Below are 18,724 nucleotides of genomic sequence, written 5' to 3'. Positions count from 1 at the left end.
AAATACCTAGGTACAATTAAAACATGTTATCTGTATGCTGAAAACTGCAAACTACTGATGAAAGAGACAAGACCTGTTTCAATAGACATACTGTGTTCTTGGGTCGGAATCCTCAGCAAAGTGAGACAGCAGTCCTCCCCAATGGTCTGTAGAGCTCATGTAATTCCAGCAGATAAGCTAACACTAAACTTTATATGGAAACACCAACGAGAACAGCCAAAGGATTTTTAAAAGAACCAACCTGGAGGCTGGTTCTATCACCCTATCTCATCTGAGACTAGCCTGTGCTACTGATGAGTGAAAAGACAAACATAGGTCAGTGAACAGAACAGCGAGTCTAAAATGACCCACACAAATATGGTCAAATGGTTTTGGAAAAAGGCGTAAAGACAAGATAGGATAGTGTTTTTAACAGAGGGTGTTGAATAATTGGATATTCTTATGCAATAAAAGGGAGCTATAGCTATACCTCACTCCTCTTGAGGCAAAAATTAACCCCCAAAGATCAAAACACAAAATCTACTTTTCGAAGAAGAAAAAACACTCATGGTATTTGGCCAGGCAAAGTTCTTAGTTATGACATCAAAAACATGATCCATAAAAGAAAAAAAATTGTTAAGTTGGGCTTGAACTTTTAGACTTGCTTTGCATGAGATACTTACAGACCAAAGAGACAAACCGCCAACTAGGAGCGAGTATTTGCAAATCGTGTATCTGATAAAGGACGTGTATCCAGAATATATCAAGAACTTCCAAAACTTAAGAAACAGCTGGACTACAGGAGGGGGAAGGGTACAAGCCCCATCAGAACAAAATATCCTCACAAAGCTTCTGTGGTGCAATGGGGTACAGATCAGAAGGTCTAGAAACAGACCCAAACACACACAGAACTTAGGTAGAGGACAATGCTGGCATCGCACGTCCCTGGATGTGGGGATAAGGGCCAGCCATCGGAAAGAGGATACAAAGGAGGCAGAAGGTAGAAGGATGGTTGCGGGGGTGGGGGTGGGGGGCAGGTACCAGGTGTTCGTGTTTAATGGGGATAGAATTTGTGTAGAGAGTTTTAAAAAGCCCTGGAGGTGGATGGTGCTCGTTGGACAACAATGTGAACGTATTTAATACCACTCAATTATACACTTAATATAAAATTTACCACTTAACCATCTGTAAGTATATTTTACCACAAGAAAAAAAGTATCTTAAAGGCCTCCCCCACAGTCAGAAAATTCTCTTAAATCACCTACATACACACAAATTAACATCAAAGGAAATGCTGATGAAGTTGAGCACATTAAGAACTCATGTTCATCAAAATAAGGTATTTGTAAAGCACCCTGAGCATTGCCTGGCACAGAGTAGCACCACATGAATGTTTAAAACAGATGGCTAACATCAAAAGATACCGGAGCCTGAGAAAACGGCGGCGGAAGACATTTTGAACCCGTAACTATTAAGGGACTTGCGGCTAACATTTATGAGGAAAACGAGTCACTACGAACAATACAGAAAACTTCAGAAGGGCAGGAAAACTTCAACAGCCACTTGAAGACAGAACAACTCCAAACGGCAGATGAAACGGACGCCGCCCGACGTCGCCAGCACGTGGGGAAACGCGGCCTCGGCCACGTGTCCACCCGGTGTCCGGGCCGCGACGAACCGGACCCGCTGGCAGAGACGCCTCGGCCGCCCAGGGCTCCCGAGTATTGCGCAGATGAACTTGTGCCCGCGCACGCGAGGTTTCTGACCCCAAATCAGAAACGTACGTGACCCATCAGGGAGGATTCCAGGAAGAGGCAGGAAAGCGCCCGGCTCCGCACCAAGGCACCAGTTTCGGAAGGCGGGTTTGCCGAAGGCTTGCAACTTCCAGGGGAAGGCTTGGAGGGTCAAAACTGACCGGTTCTGGGCGGTTTCGGCGCTTTGCACACTAGCGGCTCCCCACCCACCATGCCCTGATGCGGCCGCATGCGACGTACAGCAGTCAGGGTGGGCGAGAGGCACCCGTCGTCGGAACACCAGGGGTCCGTGTTCTGGTCGCCGCTTCTGATCGCAGGGGGGCAGAGAGGCAGGCAGCCGTTATTGTGGTACCTCCCCTCAGAGTCGCAAGCCTGTCCCCACTCCGGTTCAAGGGACTTGCAGGTGATTCAAAGGGCCGGTGCCCTTTTGTTCCCTCTTCGTTTTTCACTTTTCCCCTTTCAGGAGCCACACATTAAAAGACTAGCACATTCACAAATATCCGCATATATGGGAAAAATTAGAAAGTCGCTGCGCATGCTCAAGGAAAGGTTTAGAAAAGACGTAATACACCTCAGGGGATCCTCACTACAGAGACAGCTTACAATACAGCAAACCCTGGGGAAGTGGGAGAATCCAATTCCCAGAGTTACCACACAACTGGATTCACACGTCCAGTGCTCAACAAAAAGTCACAAGGTATACCAAGAAATAGGTAAATATGGCCCATCATTCAAAGGAAAAAGTAGGGACACCTGGGTGGCTCAGTCGGTTGAGCGTCCGACTTCCGCTCAAGTCACGATCCCATGGTTCGTGAGTTTGAATCCTGCATCGAGCTCTTTGCTGTTAGCACACAGCCGGCTTCGGATCCTCTTTCTCTCTCGCTTTGCCCCTCCCCAGCTTGGGCTGTCGCTCTCAAAAGTAAACATTTTAAAATAAATAGGTAAATAAAACAATGATCTAAATGTGCTTAAAGAGCTAAAGGAAGATGAAAGTGTGAAGAGAAATGGAAATATTAAGGAGACAGAAAACCTAAAAAGAAACCAAGAAGAATCTCTGCAGCTGAGAAGCACAGTAACTCGAATGAAAACTTCACGAGAGGGATTCAAAGGCAGACCTGAGCAGGCAGGGCCTAGAGTCAGGTATTGAAGACACGACGATGGAAATGACCGAGGCTGAGGAAGGGGGAGAAAACAAAATGACTAGGCAACGGTGACCAGAGCCTCAGAGACCTACGGGACATCAACACAGGGACCAAGGCGCAGGTCACAGGCGTCCCAGAAAGAGAAGAGAGGAAGGGGCAAAAAGAACATTTGAAGAAATAATGCCTGAAAACTTCCCAAATTTGAAGAAAAACATCAACATCCAGAAAGCTCAATGAACTCCAAGTAGGATGAATTTAAAGACCCACGCTAAGACACATCACAGTCACATTTTCAAAAGACAAAGAGCAAAACTTAAAAGCAGCAAGAGAGAAAGAAGTGAATCATCACCTACAAGGCGTGGTCTTTAACATTAGGTAACTTGAAGCCATATAAACAAACGAAGATCTCAGTAAAGGTAAACATAGGCAATGACAAAAATTCGTATTACTGTAGCGTCTGGCTTGCAATTGTACTTTTTGTTGTCTGTGTAATTTAAGAGACTAATTCACTTAAAGAAAATTAGGGGCGCCTGGGTGGCTCAGTCCGTTGAGCGTCCGACTTCAGCTCAGGTCATGATCTCGTAGTCTGTGAGTTCGAGCCCCATGTCTGGCTCTGTGCTGACAGCTTAGAGCCTGGAGCCTGTTTCAGATTCTGTGTCTCCCTCTCTCTCTGTCCCTCCCCAGCTTGTGCTCCGTCTCTGTCTCAAAAAATAAACAAACATTAAAAAAATTAAAAAAAGAAAAAAGAAAACTAACGTAAAAGCTAGTATTCCTGTACCTTTGGTTTATAACTCCCAATCTTGTTTTCTACACGATCTGGGAGACGAATGCGCTTATTTTACTTTTTAAAAAATGTTTAATTATTTTTGAGAGAGTGAGAGAATGTGAGCGGGGGAGGGACAGAGAGAGAGGGAGACCCAGAATCGGAAGCAGGCTCCAGGCTCCAAGCTGCCAGCACAGAGCCCGACGCGGGCTCAAACTCACAAACAATGAGATCGTGACCTGAGCCGAAGCTGGACGCTTAACCAACTGAGCCACCAGGGGCCCCGACAAAATACACTTTAAATAAAAAAGGGGAAGTCTGGGTGACTCAGTCTGTTAAGCATCCGACTTTAGATCAGGTCACGAGCTCACGGTTTGTGAGTTCGATCCCTGCGTCCGGCTGTCTGCTGGCAGTGCAGAGCCTGCTTTGGACCCTCTGTCTCCTTTTCTCTCTGCCCCTCCCCCGCTCACGGTCTTTCCAGACTAAACATTAAAAAAACGTTACAGGAGTCAACAAAGGACATTATTAATAAAAGGCTCCATACAACAAGAAAAAATGCACTTAATGACAGACCATCAAAATATAGGAGGCAAAAACCGACAGAACTGAAGGGAGACATGGTTGTACAGTAACAGGTGGAAACTTCAGTACCCCACTCACAATAATGGACAGACCAGACCAAAGGAAGGAAACAGGATTCACACCACATAGTAAACCAATAGACCTAACAGACACGTGCACAACACTCCGCCCCAGAGCAACACGCACATTCTTCTCACGTACACATGGTACATTTTCCACAACAGACCATACGTTAGGCCACAAATTAAGCCGCAAAGACCTCCTACGGAGCAATCCCTATCAAAATACCTACAGCATTTTTCACAGAACCGGAACATAAGCAATCCTAAAGTTGGCACGGAACCACGCAAGACCCAGAATAGCCAAAGCCATCACAACAGGAGGCATCACAATTACAGACTTCAAGTTATATTACAAATCTGTAGTAATCAAAGCAGTACGGTACTGGCACAAAAAAATAGACACATAGATCAGTGGAACGGAATAGAAAACCCAGAAATAAACCTATGATTACATGCTCTGTTAATCCTTGACAAAGCAGGAAAGCACGTGCAACAAGAAAAAGTCTTGTCAACAAATGGCGTTGGGAAAACTGGAAACCACATGCAAAAATAAACTCAAAAATAAACTCAGGACACCTGGGTGGCTCAGTCGGTTAAGCATCCGACTTTGGCACAGGTCATGATCTTGCGGTTTGTGGGTTCGAGTCCCGCATCAGGCTCTGTGATGACAGCTCAGCCTGGAGCCTGTTTCAGATTCTGTGTCTCCCTCTCTCTGCCCCTCCCCTGCGCGTGCTCTGTCTCTCCCTCTCAAAAATAGACATTAAAAAAAAATTCTTAAATAAAAACTTAAAAAATGGATTAAAGATTGGATTAATGGATTAAATGTGAGACCTAAACCCTTAAAAAACTTGAGAAGAGCACACAGGCAATAACTCCTCTGACATCAGCTGTAGCAGCATTTTTCTAGATAGGTCTCCTGAGGCAAGGGAAATAAAAGCAGAAGTAAAAATAAGCTATCGGGACTACATCAAAATAAAAAACCTTCTGCGCAGTGAAGGAAACAATCAACAAAACTAGAAGGCAGCCTACCTCCAAAGAAGACATGCATGTGGCCAGCAGACACATGAAAAGACGCTCAACACGATTCATCGTCCGGGAAATGCAAATCAAAGCCACAAGGGAGAGGTCACCTCACATCTGTCAGAACGGCTAAAATCAACAACACAAGAAACAACAGGTGTTGGCGAGGATGTGGAGAAAAAGGAACCAACCCTTGTGCACAGTGGGTGGGAACGCAAACTGGGGCAGCCACTCTGGAAAACAGTATGGGGGTCCCCAAAAAGTTAAAAAAAAATCACTACCCTACAATCCAGAAATCACACTACTGGGTATTTACCCCCAAAATACAAAAACACGAATTGATTCAAAGGGATACATGCACCCCTAAGTTGACTGCAGCATTATGTACAATAGCCAAATTATGGAAACAGCCCACATGTCCATCAACAAACAGATGGGATGCCTGGGTGGCTCAGTCGGTTGAGCGTCCGACTTCGGCTCAGGTCATGACCTCACGGTTTGTGGGTTCGAGCCCCGCGTCAGGCTCTGTGCTGACAGCTTGGAGCCTGGGGCCTGCTTCCGATTCTGTATCTGTCTCCCTCTCTCCCCACTCCCCCACTTGCCCTCTGTCTCTGTCTCTCTCTCAGAAATAAGCATTAAAAAAATTTTTTTAATTAAAAAAAAACCAGATGAATGGATACAGAAGATGTGGTGTACATACACAGTGGAATATTATTCTGCCATGAAAAAGAATGAGCTCTTGACGTTTGCAACAATATGGATGGAGCTAGAGGATGTGATGGGACGTGAAGTCAGGCAGAGAAAGACAAATACCATATGATTTCACTCGTGGAATTTAAGAAACAAAACAAGCTAAGGAAGGAAAAAAAAAAAGAAACCAAAAACAGACTTTAAACTATAGAGAACTGATGGTTAACAGAGGAGACGTGGATTGGGGGAATGGGCGAAATAGGTAGCAGGCATTAAGGAGTGAGCTTATCACGATGGGCACCAGGTGCCGTATGGAAGTGCCCAATCACTATATTGTACACCTGCAACTAATATACCGCCGTATGCTGACTATCCTCGAATTAAATTCAAAACTTAAGAAAAATAAAGATACCATATACAGTATCTTCTCTGACCACAACAGGGTGAAGTTAGAAATCAATAACAAAACTGAAAATTCACAATATTGTGGAAATTGAACCATACATTTTAAGCAACCAGTGGATCAAAGAGGCAATCACAGGGCAAACTAGAAAACAGAGACAAATGAAAATGAAAGCACGACAGTCGAAACTCACGGGATGCAGCAAGAGTGGTGTTAAGGGGGAAACTTCTAGCCATAAACGCTCACATTTAAAAACAAGAAAGATCTGAAGTCAACAACCTAACTTTAAACTAGGATAAAAATAAATAAAGCAAAAGCTCACAGAGGGAAGAAAATAGTAAAGACTACAGCACACATAAAGGAAACCAATAGGGAAAAACAAAACCAAAAGTTGGTTCTCTGAAAACATAAATAATATTGACAAACTTTGAGCTAGATGGACTAAGGAAAAAAAGAAGACTCAAATTATTAAAATCAGAAATGAAAGTGGGGACATTACTACTGATTCTACAGAAATGAACAAGATTTGAAGAGTATACTATGAAAAATTGTATGCTAACGAGTTGGATAACCTCCATGAAATGGACAAATTCCTAGAAACACAAAACGTACTGAGACTAAATTACAAAGCAATAGACAATCTGAATAGACATATAACTAGTAAGGACATTAAATCAGTAATCAAATCTCACCCAACAAAGAGAAGCCCAGGACCTGAAGGCTTCACTGGTAAATTCCACCAAACATTTGATGAACTAATACCAATGCTTCTCAAACTTTTTCAAAAAAAAATGAAGTGGGGGCGGGGAGAACACTACCCAACTCATTCTAGGAAGCCAGCGTAACTGTGACACCAAAGCCAAAGGCATTACAAGAAAACTACACACCAATATCCCTTTTAAACATTGACACAAAAATCCTCAGCAAAACACAAGCAAACAGAATTCAGCAGCATTTAAAAAGGATTACACACCAAGACCGAGTAGGATTTATTCCTGGAATGCAAGGATGATGGATGATTACACCACATGAACAAAATGAAGAAAAAAAACACATGATCATCTCAATCAATGAAGAGCATTTGAAAAATCCGACACCCTTTCATGATAAAAGCACCCAATAAAATAGGGAAAAGAAGGAAACTATCTCCACTGTAATAAAAGCTGCATATGAGAAACCCACAGCAAACAGAATGGTCAAAGATAAAGTTTTTCCTTTAAGATCAGGAATAAGGCAAGGATGCCCACTCTCACCACTTCTATTTAACACAGTACTGGAGGTTCTAGTCAGAGTCATTAGGCAATAAAAGAAATAAAAGGCATCCAAATTGGAAAAAAAGAAGCAAAACTATCTGTTTGCAGATAATATGATCTTAAATAGAAAACCCTAGAATCCATAAAGAAACTATCAGAGTAAATGAATTTAGCAGAGTAACAGGATACCAAAGCTGTACACAAAAATCAAGTGCATTTCTATACCCAAACAATGAACAATCTTAAAAGGAAATTATAAAAACAATTCCATTTACAATAAAATCAGAAAGAATACATAGGAGGTAAAAGACCTGTACAATGAAAACTACAAAACACTGCTGAAAATAATTTAAAAAGACATATATACACGGAGATACAGCCCATGTTCATGGAAAGATTTAATATCGCAAACATGTCAATACCACCAAAAGTGATCTACAGATTCAATACAATCCCTATCAAAATCCCAGTGACATTTTTGCAGAAATAGGAAAACCCAAGGTGCCTGGGTGGCTCAGTTGAGCAACCGACTCTGCATTGCAGCTCAGATCATGATCTGACAGTTCATGAGTTCATGCCCTGCATCTGGCTCTATGCTGACAGTGTGGAGCCTGCTTGGGATTCTCCCTCCTTCTCTCAGTCCCTCCCCTGCTTGTGCATACACGTGCACTCTGTCTCTCAAAATAAATACATAAGCTTTATTTTATTTTTTAACATTTATTTACTTTTGAGACATAGACAGAGAATGAACAGGGGAGAGGTAGAGAGAGAGGGAGACACAGAATCCGAAGCAGGCTCCAGGCTCTGAGCTGTCTGCACAGAGCCTGACGCGGGGCTCGAACTCACGGACCATGAGATCATGACCTGGGCCGAAGTCAGATGCTTAACTGGGGCGCCTGGGTGGCGCAGTCGGTTGGGCGTCCGACTTCAGCCAGGTCACGATCTCGCGGTCCGTGAGTTCGAGCCCCGCGTCGGGCTCTGGGCTGATGGCTCAGAGCCTGGAGCCTGTTTCCGATTCTGTGTCTCCCTCTCTCTCTGACCCTCCCCCGTTCATGCTCTGTCTCTCTCTGTCCCAAAAATAAATAAACGTTGAAAAAAAAAAAATTAAAGATGCTTAACTGACTGAGCCACCCAGGGGCCCCAATAAACTTTAGAAGACAAAAAAACAAAAAACAAAAAAACCCATCCTAATATTCACATGCATTCCTGCATTCCTGAAGGGACCCTGAATAGTCAAAAAATTCTTTTTTCCTCCTCCCCCCCCCCTTTTTTTTTTTTTTTAAGAGCCTGACCCAGAGCTCCATCCCATGACCCTGGGACCATAACCTGAGCCAAAATCAAGAGTTGGATGCTCAACCAACTGAGCCACCCAGGTGCTCCCCAAACACTTCAAAGTTTATTTTGGGAGAGGGGGGCACAAGCAAGGGAGGGACAGAGAGAAAGGAGAGACAAAATCCCACACAGGCTCCGCATTGTCAGCAAATAGCCCATGAGATCACAATCTGAGCTGAAACCAAGTGTCAGACGTTTAACTGACTGAGCCACCCAGGCACTCCCCCCGCCTTTTTAAAAATTTATTTTGAGAGCGAGAGAGAAAATATGAATCCCAAATAGGCTCCATGCGGTCAGTGCAGAGCCCAACGCAGGACTCAAACCCACAAACCACGAGATCATGACCCGAGCTGAAATCAAGAATCCTCAGATGCTTACCCGACTGAGCCACCCAGGCACCCCACCCCCAAAACATTCTTGAAATAGAAAAACAAAAGTGGAGGACATACTTCCTGATTTCAAAAGCTACTACACAAAGCTACAGCCATCACAACGGTGTGGCCCTGGCATCAAGACAGATATAGAGATCGATGGAACAGAACAGAGAGCCCGGAAGTGAACCCTTGCAAGTGATTTTTGACAAGGGTGCCAAGACCAGCCCATAGGAAAAGAACAGTCTTTTCAACAAATGGTGCCGGGAAAACTGGACAATCACGTGCAAAAGAACGAAGTTGGATCCTTACCTAACACCAGACCTGTAAATTAACTCAACATGAAGAAAGGACCTAAATGCAGCTCCTAAAACAATAAAACTCTTGGAAGAAAACACAGGAAAAAAGCTTCAGGACATTGGATTTGGCGATGATTTCTTTAATAGGACACCAAAGGCACAGGCAACAAAAGGAAAACAAGTTGGACTTCATGAAAATTAAAACTTTTTTTTTTTTTTTTTTTTTTTACATCACCAGACCCTATGCACAAGAGTAAAACAGCAACCCTCAGGAGAAAATATTTCCAAATCACATATCTGATGGGGAATTAATATCCACAATACATAGGGAACTCCTAAAACTCAACAAAAATCACATAGTGCAATTCAAAATGTCCAAAGGACTTGAATAGACCTTTTTCCAAAGATACATGAATGGCCAATAAGCACATGAGATGCTCCACATCGCTAATCATTAGGGAAATGCAAATCAGTATCACAAGGAGATCGCACCTTACACCATTATTAGGATGGTGATTATCAAGGACAACAGAAAACAAGTGTCGGGCAAGGAGGTGGAAAAATCGGAAGCTCATGCACTGCTGCAGGAACTAAAAATGATACGGGGCTCCTGGCTCACTCAGCGGAGGGCGCGACTCTTGATCTCAAGATTGTGAGCTCAAGCCCCACGTTGAGAGTGGAGATTACCCTAAAAAATATATAAAATCTTGGGGCACCTGGGCGGCTCAGTCAGTTGAGGGTCTGACTTCGGCTCAGGTCATGATCTCATGGTTCATGAGTTCGAGTCCCACTTTGGGCTTGCTACTGTCAGCACAGAGCCTGCTTCAATCCTCTGTCCCCCATCCTTGCCCCTCCCCCATTCATGCTCTCTCTCAAAAATAAACATTAAAAAAATTTTTTTAATATATAAAATCTTAAGGGCACCTGGGTGGCTAAGCATCCGACTCCTGGTTTCAGCTCAAGTCATGATCTCACGGTTCCTGCGTTCAAGCCCCGGGTCTGGCTCTGCACTGACAGCATGGAGCCTACTTGGGATTCTCTCTCTCCCTTTCTCTCTCTCTCAGCCCCTCTCCAGCTTGTTCTTTTTCAAAATATTAACATATATAAAATCTTAAAAAAAAAGTTAAAGAAATGGTATAGCCTCTGTGGGAAGCAGTATGTAGGCTTATCAAAAAATTAAAAAGAGAATTACCATACGACCCAGAAATTCCACTTCTGAGTATTCACCCAAAAGAATCGGAAACAGAGTCCCAAAGAACTATTTGTACACCTATGTTCATAGCAGCATTATCCATAACAGCTGAAACACAGACGCAACCCTGCGACCATCAACTGAGGAGTGGATAAACAAAATGTGGTATGTACATGAGATGGAATATTCTTCTGCCTAAAAAGGAAATCCTGCAATATCCTATAACATGGATGAACCTTGAGGATATTATACTAAGTAATAGAAGCTAGTGACAAAAAAATATATAAGATCCCATTTATATGAGGTACTTAGACTAGTCGGAATCAGAAAGAAGGTATAATGGTAGTTTCCAGGGGAGAGTAGGCAATCATTGTTCAATAGGTAAAAAGTTTTGGGGCACCTGGGTGGCTCAGTGAAGTGTCTGACTCTTGATTTTGGCTCAGGTCATGATCTCAAGGTTTGTTCAAGCCCTGTGTTGGCTTCACATGATGGAAGCCCGCCTAACAATAAAAATGAACGAACTACACACAGAACACCACACGGATGGATCATACTGTGTTCAATGAAAAAACAAAACACAAAGGAACATACGCAGAATGGTTCCATTTACATAAAGTTCAAAAGCAGACAAACTATCATATAAGGACACGCGCAAAGGTGATACAATTCTAAGAGAGAATAGGGGAGGGAGTAACAAAAGATGACCCCCAGTGGTTCCCAATCTCCACCCTACATTCAGTCACCTTGGGTCAGGTGGGGGAGCTTTAAAATCTACCCCAGCCTAGGCTCCCCACGTGGAGGGTCTGATCCCACAGCGTCTGCAGTGCTGGCCTTGGGCTTCCCTTCCAAAGCTCCCAGGTGTTTCTAACATGAGGACAAAGTGGAAGGCGCGGCCCTAAGGTGAGGCGGGAGGGGCGGGTGCGGGCATCTGGGCTGCTGGCTTCCTTGCCGGGGGTGGGAGTCTCACAGATGTTAACTGTAGAATTTACTGTACGTTTCTTTTATGCCCTTATCTGGAGCCGTCAGCCCTCCGCTTTCTCCACAGCATACACGTAGGTGTTCCAGGGCCCACAGCTCACAGCCCTTACCTGGAGCCGCTTGTCTACAAAATACTCCACTCGGCGGGGCCGATCCAAGCTGCTCGTGTCCCTGTGGCCAAGCTGTCCGTATTTACCTAAAGTGAAACGAGCCCCTTGGCCATCCTCGCCACTCGACCTTGGGGCTGCCCCCCTCCAGGAAGGAAATTCAGCGCATGCACCAAAGTGCTGGGTCTAATCCTCCACTCCGCTGGGGTCTGCTCTGGGAGATCAGGAGACCAGGCCACAGAGTCCTCAGGGCCAGGCGAACCCCCAGGCCCCCAAGGGGGCAGCTGCCACCAGCCATTCCGGGCAAGATGCTCTTCCGGGCAGCCTGCTCCTCGCCCCAGATACTCAGAGCAGAGATTTCTGTTGGAACCTTTTTTTCTGCCTGGTGCAGACCAACAGACGGGTCATCAACGCTGCCCAACTATTCCCTTAAGACAATTTTTCAGAAAGATAAATGGGAAGTACTAACAGCGTCTCTTTTTCTCCTGTCTGGTCTCTGAGCTTTGGTGTGCTTGGGCCGGTTCTGGACAAGGGGATACACAGTTCAGTCCCTGACTCCCCAGTGGTCAGGCCGAGGCCCCTGCTTCCTCACGGCTGCATGGCTGTCGTCTCCTGCCCTCTCCTTCCCAGTCCCTTCCCCTTCCCCTGGCTCAAGCATCACCCGAGCAAGCCCTTACTCACCCCAGCCCCAGGTGTAGAGCTCCCCCGTTCCTACAACCAGAAAGACAGGAAGGGGCTGTCACAAGGCATTTGTCTACACGGCCCGCCACAACCCACAGCCAGCACCTTGTATGTGTCACGAGCTCTGCTGGGCACAGCAAAACATACTCTCTAGCGACTGTGTGATGGCACTCAGGGTGGTAAAGGACGCAGGCTGAACCAGTCTACCTTCCTTTCTGCCAGCTGAGGGGCTACATCTCACAGCTACCGAGTTCAGGAGTCTTAGAGGCTGGACTGGGCAGGCCCTGCTCTCAGACAAAGGAGGCCAACACTAGCCTCCCTCTAGGAGGGGGGACCTTCGGGGCCTGCCGGCTGGGGACCTACTGCTGACACCCCGCAGGGGCTGGGGCCGTAGTCACTGAAGTGAGGCAGCTACTCAGCACTCGTCAAAGACCCTGAAAATAGCAGTGTTTAAGGTGATCACACTCTTTCCCGGAGTGGGTGTGGGACCGGGAAGAGGGACTTCCTGCTCCATTGTGACCCAGCCCGCCCAGCCCCACTCACTGGTCACCACTGCTGTGTGCCGGGATCCACAGCTGGCCTTGACTGCATCTGTGCCCGGGGGGAGATCCAGTAAAGCGGGGAAGGGCTGGATGGCTATGAAGGGGGCCAGGCCTCCACTCTCACCCTCAGCTGTCCTCACGTCACAACCGTCTTCCTTCAGTCCACTAGCTTCAGAGAAGCAGGGAGCGTGATGAGGATAATGGCGGTTCACAGGGAGCATGGACCTACCCCTTACCCACACATTAGCTCCTCTGGCACAAAAGCGCCACGGAGCACCTTCTGTCCGCTCCCAGGACGTGCTGGGTTCGACAGGTCCGCAGGGAGTGTGGTGTTGACGCACCAGCCTCACCGCTCTCCCATCCCTAGGGGCCAAGGGTCCTGCAGCAGGGCCTGGGGTCCCACGTTGTCATGCGTCCCTTCTGAGCACCGTGGGGTCTCAGGCCAGCACGTGGCCAGGAGTCGGGACTGACAGAAACACACACAGAACTGACGCTCACCTTCCCCCGCAGCGGTGTTGCCAACCTCTGCCAGGCTCCTGCTGGGCAGGGCCAGCTGTCCGGATTCGTTCCAGCCCCAGATATAAATATCGCCAGTCTCTGAAAAAGAGATAAAGGGGACCCATCAAATAGACTGTAAACCCCCCACAACCTCCAAGGACCCCTGAATCCATCCAAACTCCCTCGTACCCTCTAGCTCCCTGGGGACAACAAATGCCTGCCCTGCCCAAGTTAGCACGGGCAGAGCCTCCCTCAGCCCCCAGCAGTTTCCTGGTCTTTTATTTCTTTCTTTTTTATTTCTTTTTATCTATTTAGAGTGAGACGAGTGGGGGAGGGGCAAGGAGAGGGGGAGAGAGAATCCCAAACAGGCTCCGCATTGTCAGTGCAGAGCCCAACGCGGGGCTCCCTCTCACAAACCATAAGATCATGACCGGAGCCAAACGCTTGACTGAGCCCCCTAGGCGCCCCTGGACTAACACCATCTTGGACAAACCTGCCATGACAACAGCCCTGTGGCCTGAAGCCTTCTTGAGCACAGCCCCTGACACATTCTTTTTTAGATCACGCACACAAGAGCCCTTAAGAACAGCCTTGGGGCGTAAGGTCTTTGGATCTGCTCTGGAAAGGAATCTGACACTTAACTATTCTCAGTCTCCTCCAGGTGGTCCCCCGGCGTGGACTCCCCAGCCTCGAGGGCTGGGGTGGGAGGTGAGGTCGGACTTGCAGCTGCCCACCACACACGTCCGGAAGTAAACTGTTTCTCGTCAAGCTGGACTAGGCCTTTTCTTTGGTCCACGACTTCTTTGGAGGTCATTTTGCACAAACTTCCCTTTCACGGAACGTCCCACAACACACACTTCAGAAATGTGCCCTTGGAAGTTCCCAACGTTTCCCTTTCAAACCCACTGAGCCCTTTGTTAACATCCCTTTGTTAATCCGCCCTCCCCCCTCCCAGGTACCGTGGAAGGCATTTTCTGGAAGCTCTCACCTCCCCGTTTCCCACAACACTACAGTTTGTTGGCTGGAGCAATGGCCCTCCTGTAAAAACCCAATAACGACTGTAGCTCGCTTTTATCAAGCATTCGATCTATGCCAGTGTTTCAAGCACTTTTCAAATATACTCACTCACTCCTCGTGACAGCCCTACAGAGGGTTACATGACCACATCCCGTTTTATTTACGAGAAGACACGCGGCATGGACGGGTTAAGTGCCCTGCCCAAGGTCACAGGAGGCAAAAGGATGTCTGCTCTGAAGCACCTGTGCTCCAAACACTCTAGGAAACAAGGCTCCCAGCTCCTTCCGACCCATAAGTGTGAGACTTCCCATCCAGCTCCTCTCTTCTCTTCCCTCTGGCCCAGCAGTTTTCAGGTCTGGCTGCCAACCCAGGGCCATTACATGAGACTACGGGGGGGGGGGGGGGGGGGGGGGGAGGTGCAGGCATAAGTTGTTGTTACAGCTGCCCCCGACCCCCGGAGATGTAAGTGGCAGCCAGAGCCCCAGATGCAGACCCTTGACTAGATCTGCTCCCAGCCCCACCCAACACCCCAGGAATCAGCTGCAGCTGGGGCCCTGCCAGGGCGGCGAACTTACAATCCGAAGCGAGGGTCCTCACTCTAGGCTCACCTTCCCCACCCTCATCCTCCTCCGTGGGCATCTGACCGTCCCCTGTGGGCCACACGTCATGGCCACCTGACTCACTGAGCCTTTCTTCTCCATTCTCCTTGGCTCAGCCGACCCCTCACCCCTTCACGCACCCTTGCAGTGTTTTAGGAAGGCAGCCCTGCCTGGAGGCGGAGGGATGGGAGAGGTGGGAGGCCAACAACAGAAGGTAAAACAACCGCAACAGTACCGGTGTGAGTGGGTAATGGCTGTGGCAGAGGGGCTGAATTTTTTTTTTAGTGTTTTATTTATTTCTGGGAGAGAGTGCTTGAGCATGCACTCCTGTACCAGTGGGGGTGGGGGGAGTGGGGGGGGAGGGACAGAGGGGGAGAGAGTGAGAAAGAGAATCCCAAGCAGGTTCCACGCTGTCAGTACACAGCCAGACGCCGGGCACCATCTCACAAACCCTGAGATCATGACGTGAGCCCATATCAAGAGTCAGATGCTTAACGGACCGAGCCACCCAGGTGCCCGAGAGGGGCTGAATTTGAAAGGCATGTAGGAGTCCCAAATGACTGAGCTGATTAACGCAGGACGAACTTGGAAGGAGGCCCGGCTAGGCTACCCACCCACACCGAAAAGAAGAAAGGTTTGGAGCCTTGGAGCCCCCGAGTCTGTCTGGAGAGGCGCTAGGTCACTTACCACTCACACACACGGAGTGCCAGCCCCCTGCAGCCACCTCAGCCATGGGTACGCCCTGCAGCGCCTCCAGCGGCCTCGGCTCCAGCTCGGCCTCCAGAGTCCCGTGGCCCAGCTGTCCATGCCTGAGCAAGGGAGACCCCGGTCAGGTCTCTCCTTCCTCACCGCAATCACACTCGGCTTGCCCCCACGCGGTGACCTCCCACGCGGAGCCACGTTTATCTGCCCCCGCCCGCCCCCGCAAGAGGCCCACGGGCCACACCTGGCCACGCCCCCCACTCACCGGCCCTGGCCCCAGGAGAACACCTGGCCCGCCTCGTCCAGCAGCAACGCGTGCTCGGCGCCCAGCTCCAGCCGGCGCGCCCGCAGCTCGGGGGCCAGAGGGCTGTAGAAGGGCGGCCGCGGACTCACGTAGGCCCGCCCGCCGGGCAACAGGGGCAGGGCCCCGGCCTGGGGCTCACCGCCCGGTGCGTCTTCCCCCTCGGCCTCCGGCCCCACGGTGTGGGCCCACAGGGGCTCTCCGCTCAGCGCCGAACCCGGCGCCCAGGCCTGCAGCTCCGTCCCGGACCCGCGTCCCGGCCCGGCGCGCAGCACCACGAGGAGCGCCTCCGAGGCCCACGCGTCCCTGCAGCCGCCCGCCGCGCAGCCCGCGGAGCCCGACAGCTCTAGCCGGCCTCCACCTGTGGGGACGGAAAGGGGGCTGGGGAGCGGGTAGGCCACTCACCCGGGGTCGTGACCGGATGGGGGGGCGCGGTGGGGGGGACGCTCACGGGTCACGAAGGCGGTGTAGCTCCAGCTCGCGCTCACGCGGCAGACGTCCGCGCCCTCGCCCTCGCCCGGGGTCTGCAGCGGCTCGGGGCTGTGCACCTGGCGCCCGCGCCCCGAGCCCAGCGCCTGCCCGAAGCCGCAGAAACCGAAGCCGAACCAGGATCCTCGGCGCTCCTCGGCCATGCTCGGGCGGCGCCCTCTGCTGGCCGCCACCTGAATGGGGTGGGCGGCGGGACAGGGTTAGGAATCCTACCAGAGTCAGGGGCTGCCTAGAATGGAGGCACTTTCCCTGTCCTCCCTTGGACTCCAGCAAGCTCGGCGTCGCCCAGAGTGGGCACCAGGTATTTAAGTGGCCTCTCCCTTAGACGTTCGCCTAGGATCTGACCACCTCCAGCTCCAAATTCCCAGTGTCAGGCACGTTATCCCGTGTAATCTTGGGAACCAGAATCCCCATTTGACAGAGGAGACTCCCAGAGAAAGTAGCCTTTACAACCACACTGTGCTCCTCCCACCAGAGCAAAGCGGAGCGCTTGGGAGACAGTGCCCTGTGCAGGTTACAACCAGCTCCAGGGTTCACACGTTTGCCTCTGCAGGTGGCCGTGTCTGTGTCCTTGGCCAATTAAGCTCTCTGAGTCCGATTCCGTTTCTTCAGTTGTACAAAAGCAAGGGGTAGGAAAGGGCGCTGTCTGTACCTACCCCGTCTGCGTGGAACAGATGGAAAAACGGGTTTAAGTACTGGCACATATCACGATAGGCACAAGGGAAGTATTGGTTTATTAAATCCAGTACTTAGAGTGGATTTAAAAAACACCAGTGGTACTGGTTTTCCAGGGACCTATATAAAAATAATTTCAACTGGACCTCACCTAGTCATTTATTCGTTCTACAGGCATTTATTGATTCCTTGCTCGGGGCCGATGAGAAAGACAGCTGTCTGTCCCCGAGGAGCTCACACATAAAGGGGAGACAAATCCACAGTTCAGTGGTTACAAAAGCAATGCCGCTTCTTCCGTACAGCATGCTCGGCCTGATCAGAATTTCACATTTTCAAGCGTTGTAAGTCAGCTACTGGGTCCCTTCTGCGACCAAACCTCCTTGACCCGGACCTGGGCTCCTAATCCCTTCCGTGTAGTCCCAACCCAAGGGAGTCTCTGACCTCGTTCCTGACCCTGTGCCCTCCATCCTCTCGGGCAGCTCCTTCCGACCAGCACTCTAGAGGGAGGAAAAGCGGGGGAGCAGGGCAGCCGTCCAGGAACGGCTTGCCAGGCCCCGGAAGGACCCGGCTGACAGCCGCCGCGGAGGAAAGGTTTGAAGAGCCGCGCCCCGAGCGAGGCGCCCATTGGCTGCCGCAGCCTCCCCCGGCCAATCGCCGGCGATGAAGGTGACGTCCCGTTCGGGGCGGCGCTCACCTCGCCGGCCGCGGTCAGCGCTGCGGTCTGTCCAACTCGAGTTCCGTCAAGCCGGCCCCGGGGCTTGCGCTGGGCCGCTGTGCCCTCGGTGTGAACGAGGTAACCTCCGGTGGGCGCGGGCCCGAGGCAGAGGTCGGGTCGGACGGCCCCGCCCTACGCAGCCACGCGCGGGGCCGCGGAACTCGGGTCAGAATCCAAGTCGAAGAACTGGCGAGGAGCCACTGCGGAGACACGTGCTCCCTGTCATTCCCCTCACTCCGGGACGGCGGCAGCTCACCCACACGCGCGGGACCGATGCCCAACAGGAAGCAGCCGTACTAGGCGGGAGCCTCGGCGAGCTTAACCTTCCATTGGCTCGGGACCTGTCACTCATCTATGTGAACCAATGAGCCTCAATCTGGGCTCCCAGAACGGAAGCAGGCTTCTCGCGGACTGCCCGCCCCGGCAGGTGGGGGAGCTCTTGCCCTCACCTGTTTCAGCTAAGGGTTTTTTTCCGGGAGGGAAGAGCATGCCCCGAGGTCACACCCACCCCAAATCCAGAGCAAGGCCCGAGTGGAGGCCACTGGGAAGTCTCAATACAAAGACAAAAATATTGAAGG

At 49.7% G+C, this 18,724-nt stretch overlaps 1 protein-coding gene across 13 annotated transcripts in view; it reads right to left on the bottom strand.

Moving 5' to 3' along the window:
• RCCD1 (RCC1 domain containing 1) overlaps window positions 1-18,624 on the bottom strand; it is a 32,940-nt gene extending 14,316 nt beyond the window's left edge. For 7 of the 13 annotated variants that reach the window (XM_045452304.1, XM_045452306.1, XM_045452314.1 and 4 more), the window contains exons 1-8: window positions 18,126-18,624; window positions 16,719-16,929; window positions 16,232-16,628; window positions 15,952-16,073; window positions 13,649-13,747; window positions 13,152-13,319; window positions 12,609-12,638; window positions 11,931-12,016 (exon numbers count right to left, since the gene is read on the bottom strand). In XM_045452304.1, coding sequence (XP_045308260.1) covers window positions 11,931-12,016; window positions 12,609-12,638; window positions 13,152-13,319; window positions 13,649-13,747; window positions 15,952-16,073; window positions 16,232-16,628; window positions 16,719-16,899 — 1,083 coding nt within the window. In that variant the 5' untranslated portion in view covers window positions 16,900-16,929; window positions 18,126-18,624. Of the gene's footprint in view, window positions 1-11,389; window positions 12,017-12,606; window positions 13,043-13,151; window positions 13,320-13,648; window positions 13,748-15,951; window positions 16,074-16,231; window positions 16,629-16,718; window positions 16,930-18,125 lie in introns of those variants that run through there. The other 6 variants (XM_045452305.1, XM_045452307.1, XM_045452308.1 and 3 more) reach the window with 6 other exon arrangements.
• Window positions 18,625-18,724: the final 100 nt, after the last annotated feature.

This window comes from Leopardus geoffroyi, chromosome B3 (assembly GCF_018350155.1).
Source record: "Leopardus geoffroyi isolate Oge1 chromosome B3, O.geoffroyi_Oge1_pat1.0, whole genome shotgun sequence".
In the NCBI taxonomy this organism is placed as follows: Eukaryota; Metazoa; Chordata; class Mammalia; order Carnivora; family Felidae; genus Leopardus; species Leopardus geoffroyi.
This window is presented reverse-complemented; position numbering and strand designations above follow the sequence as displayed.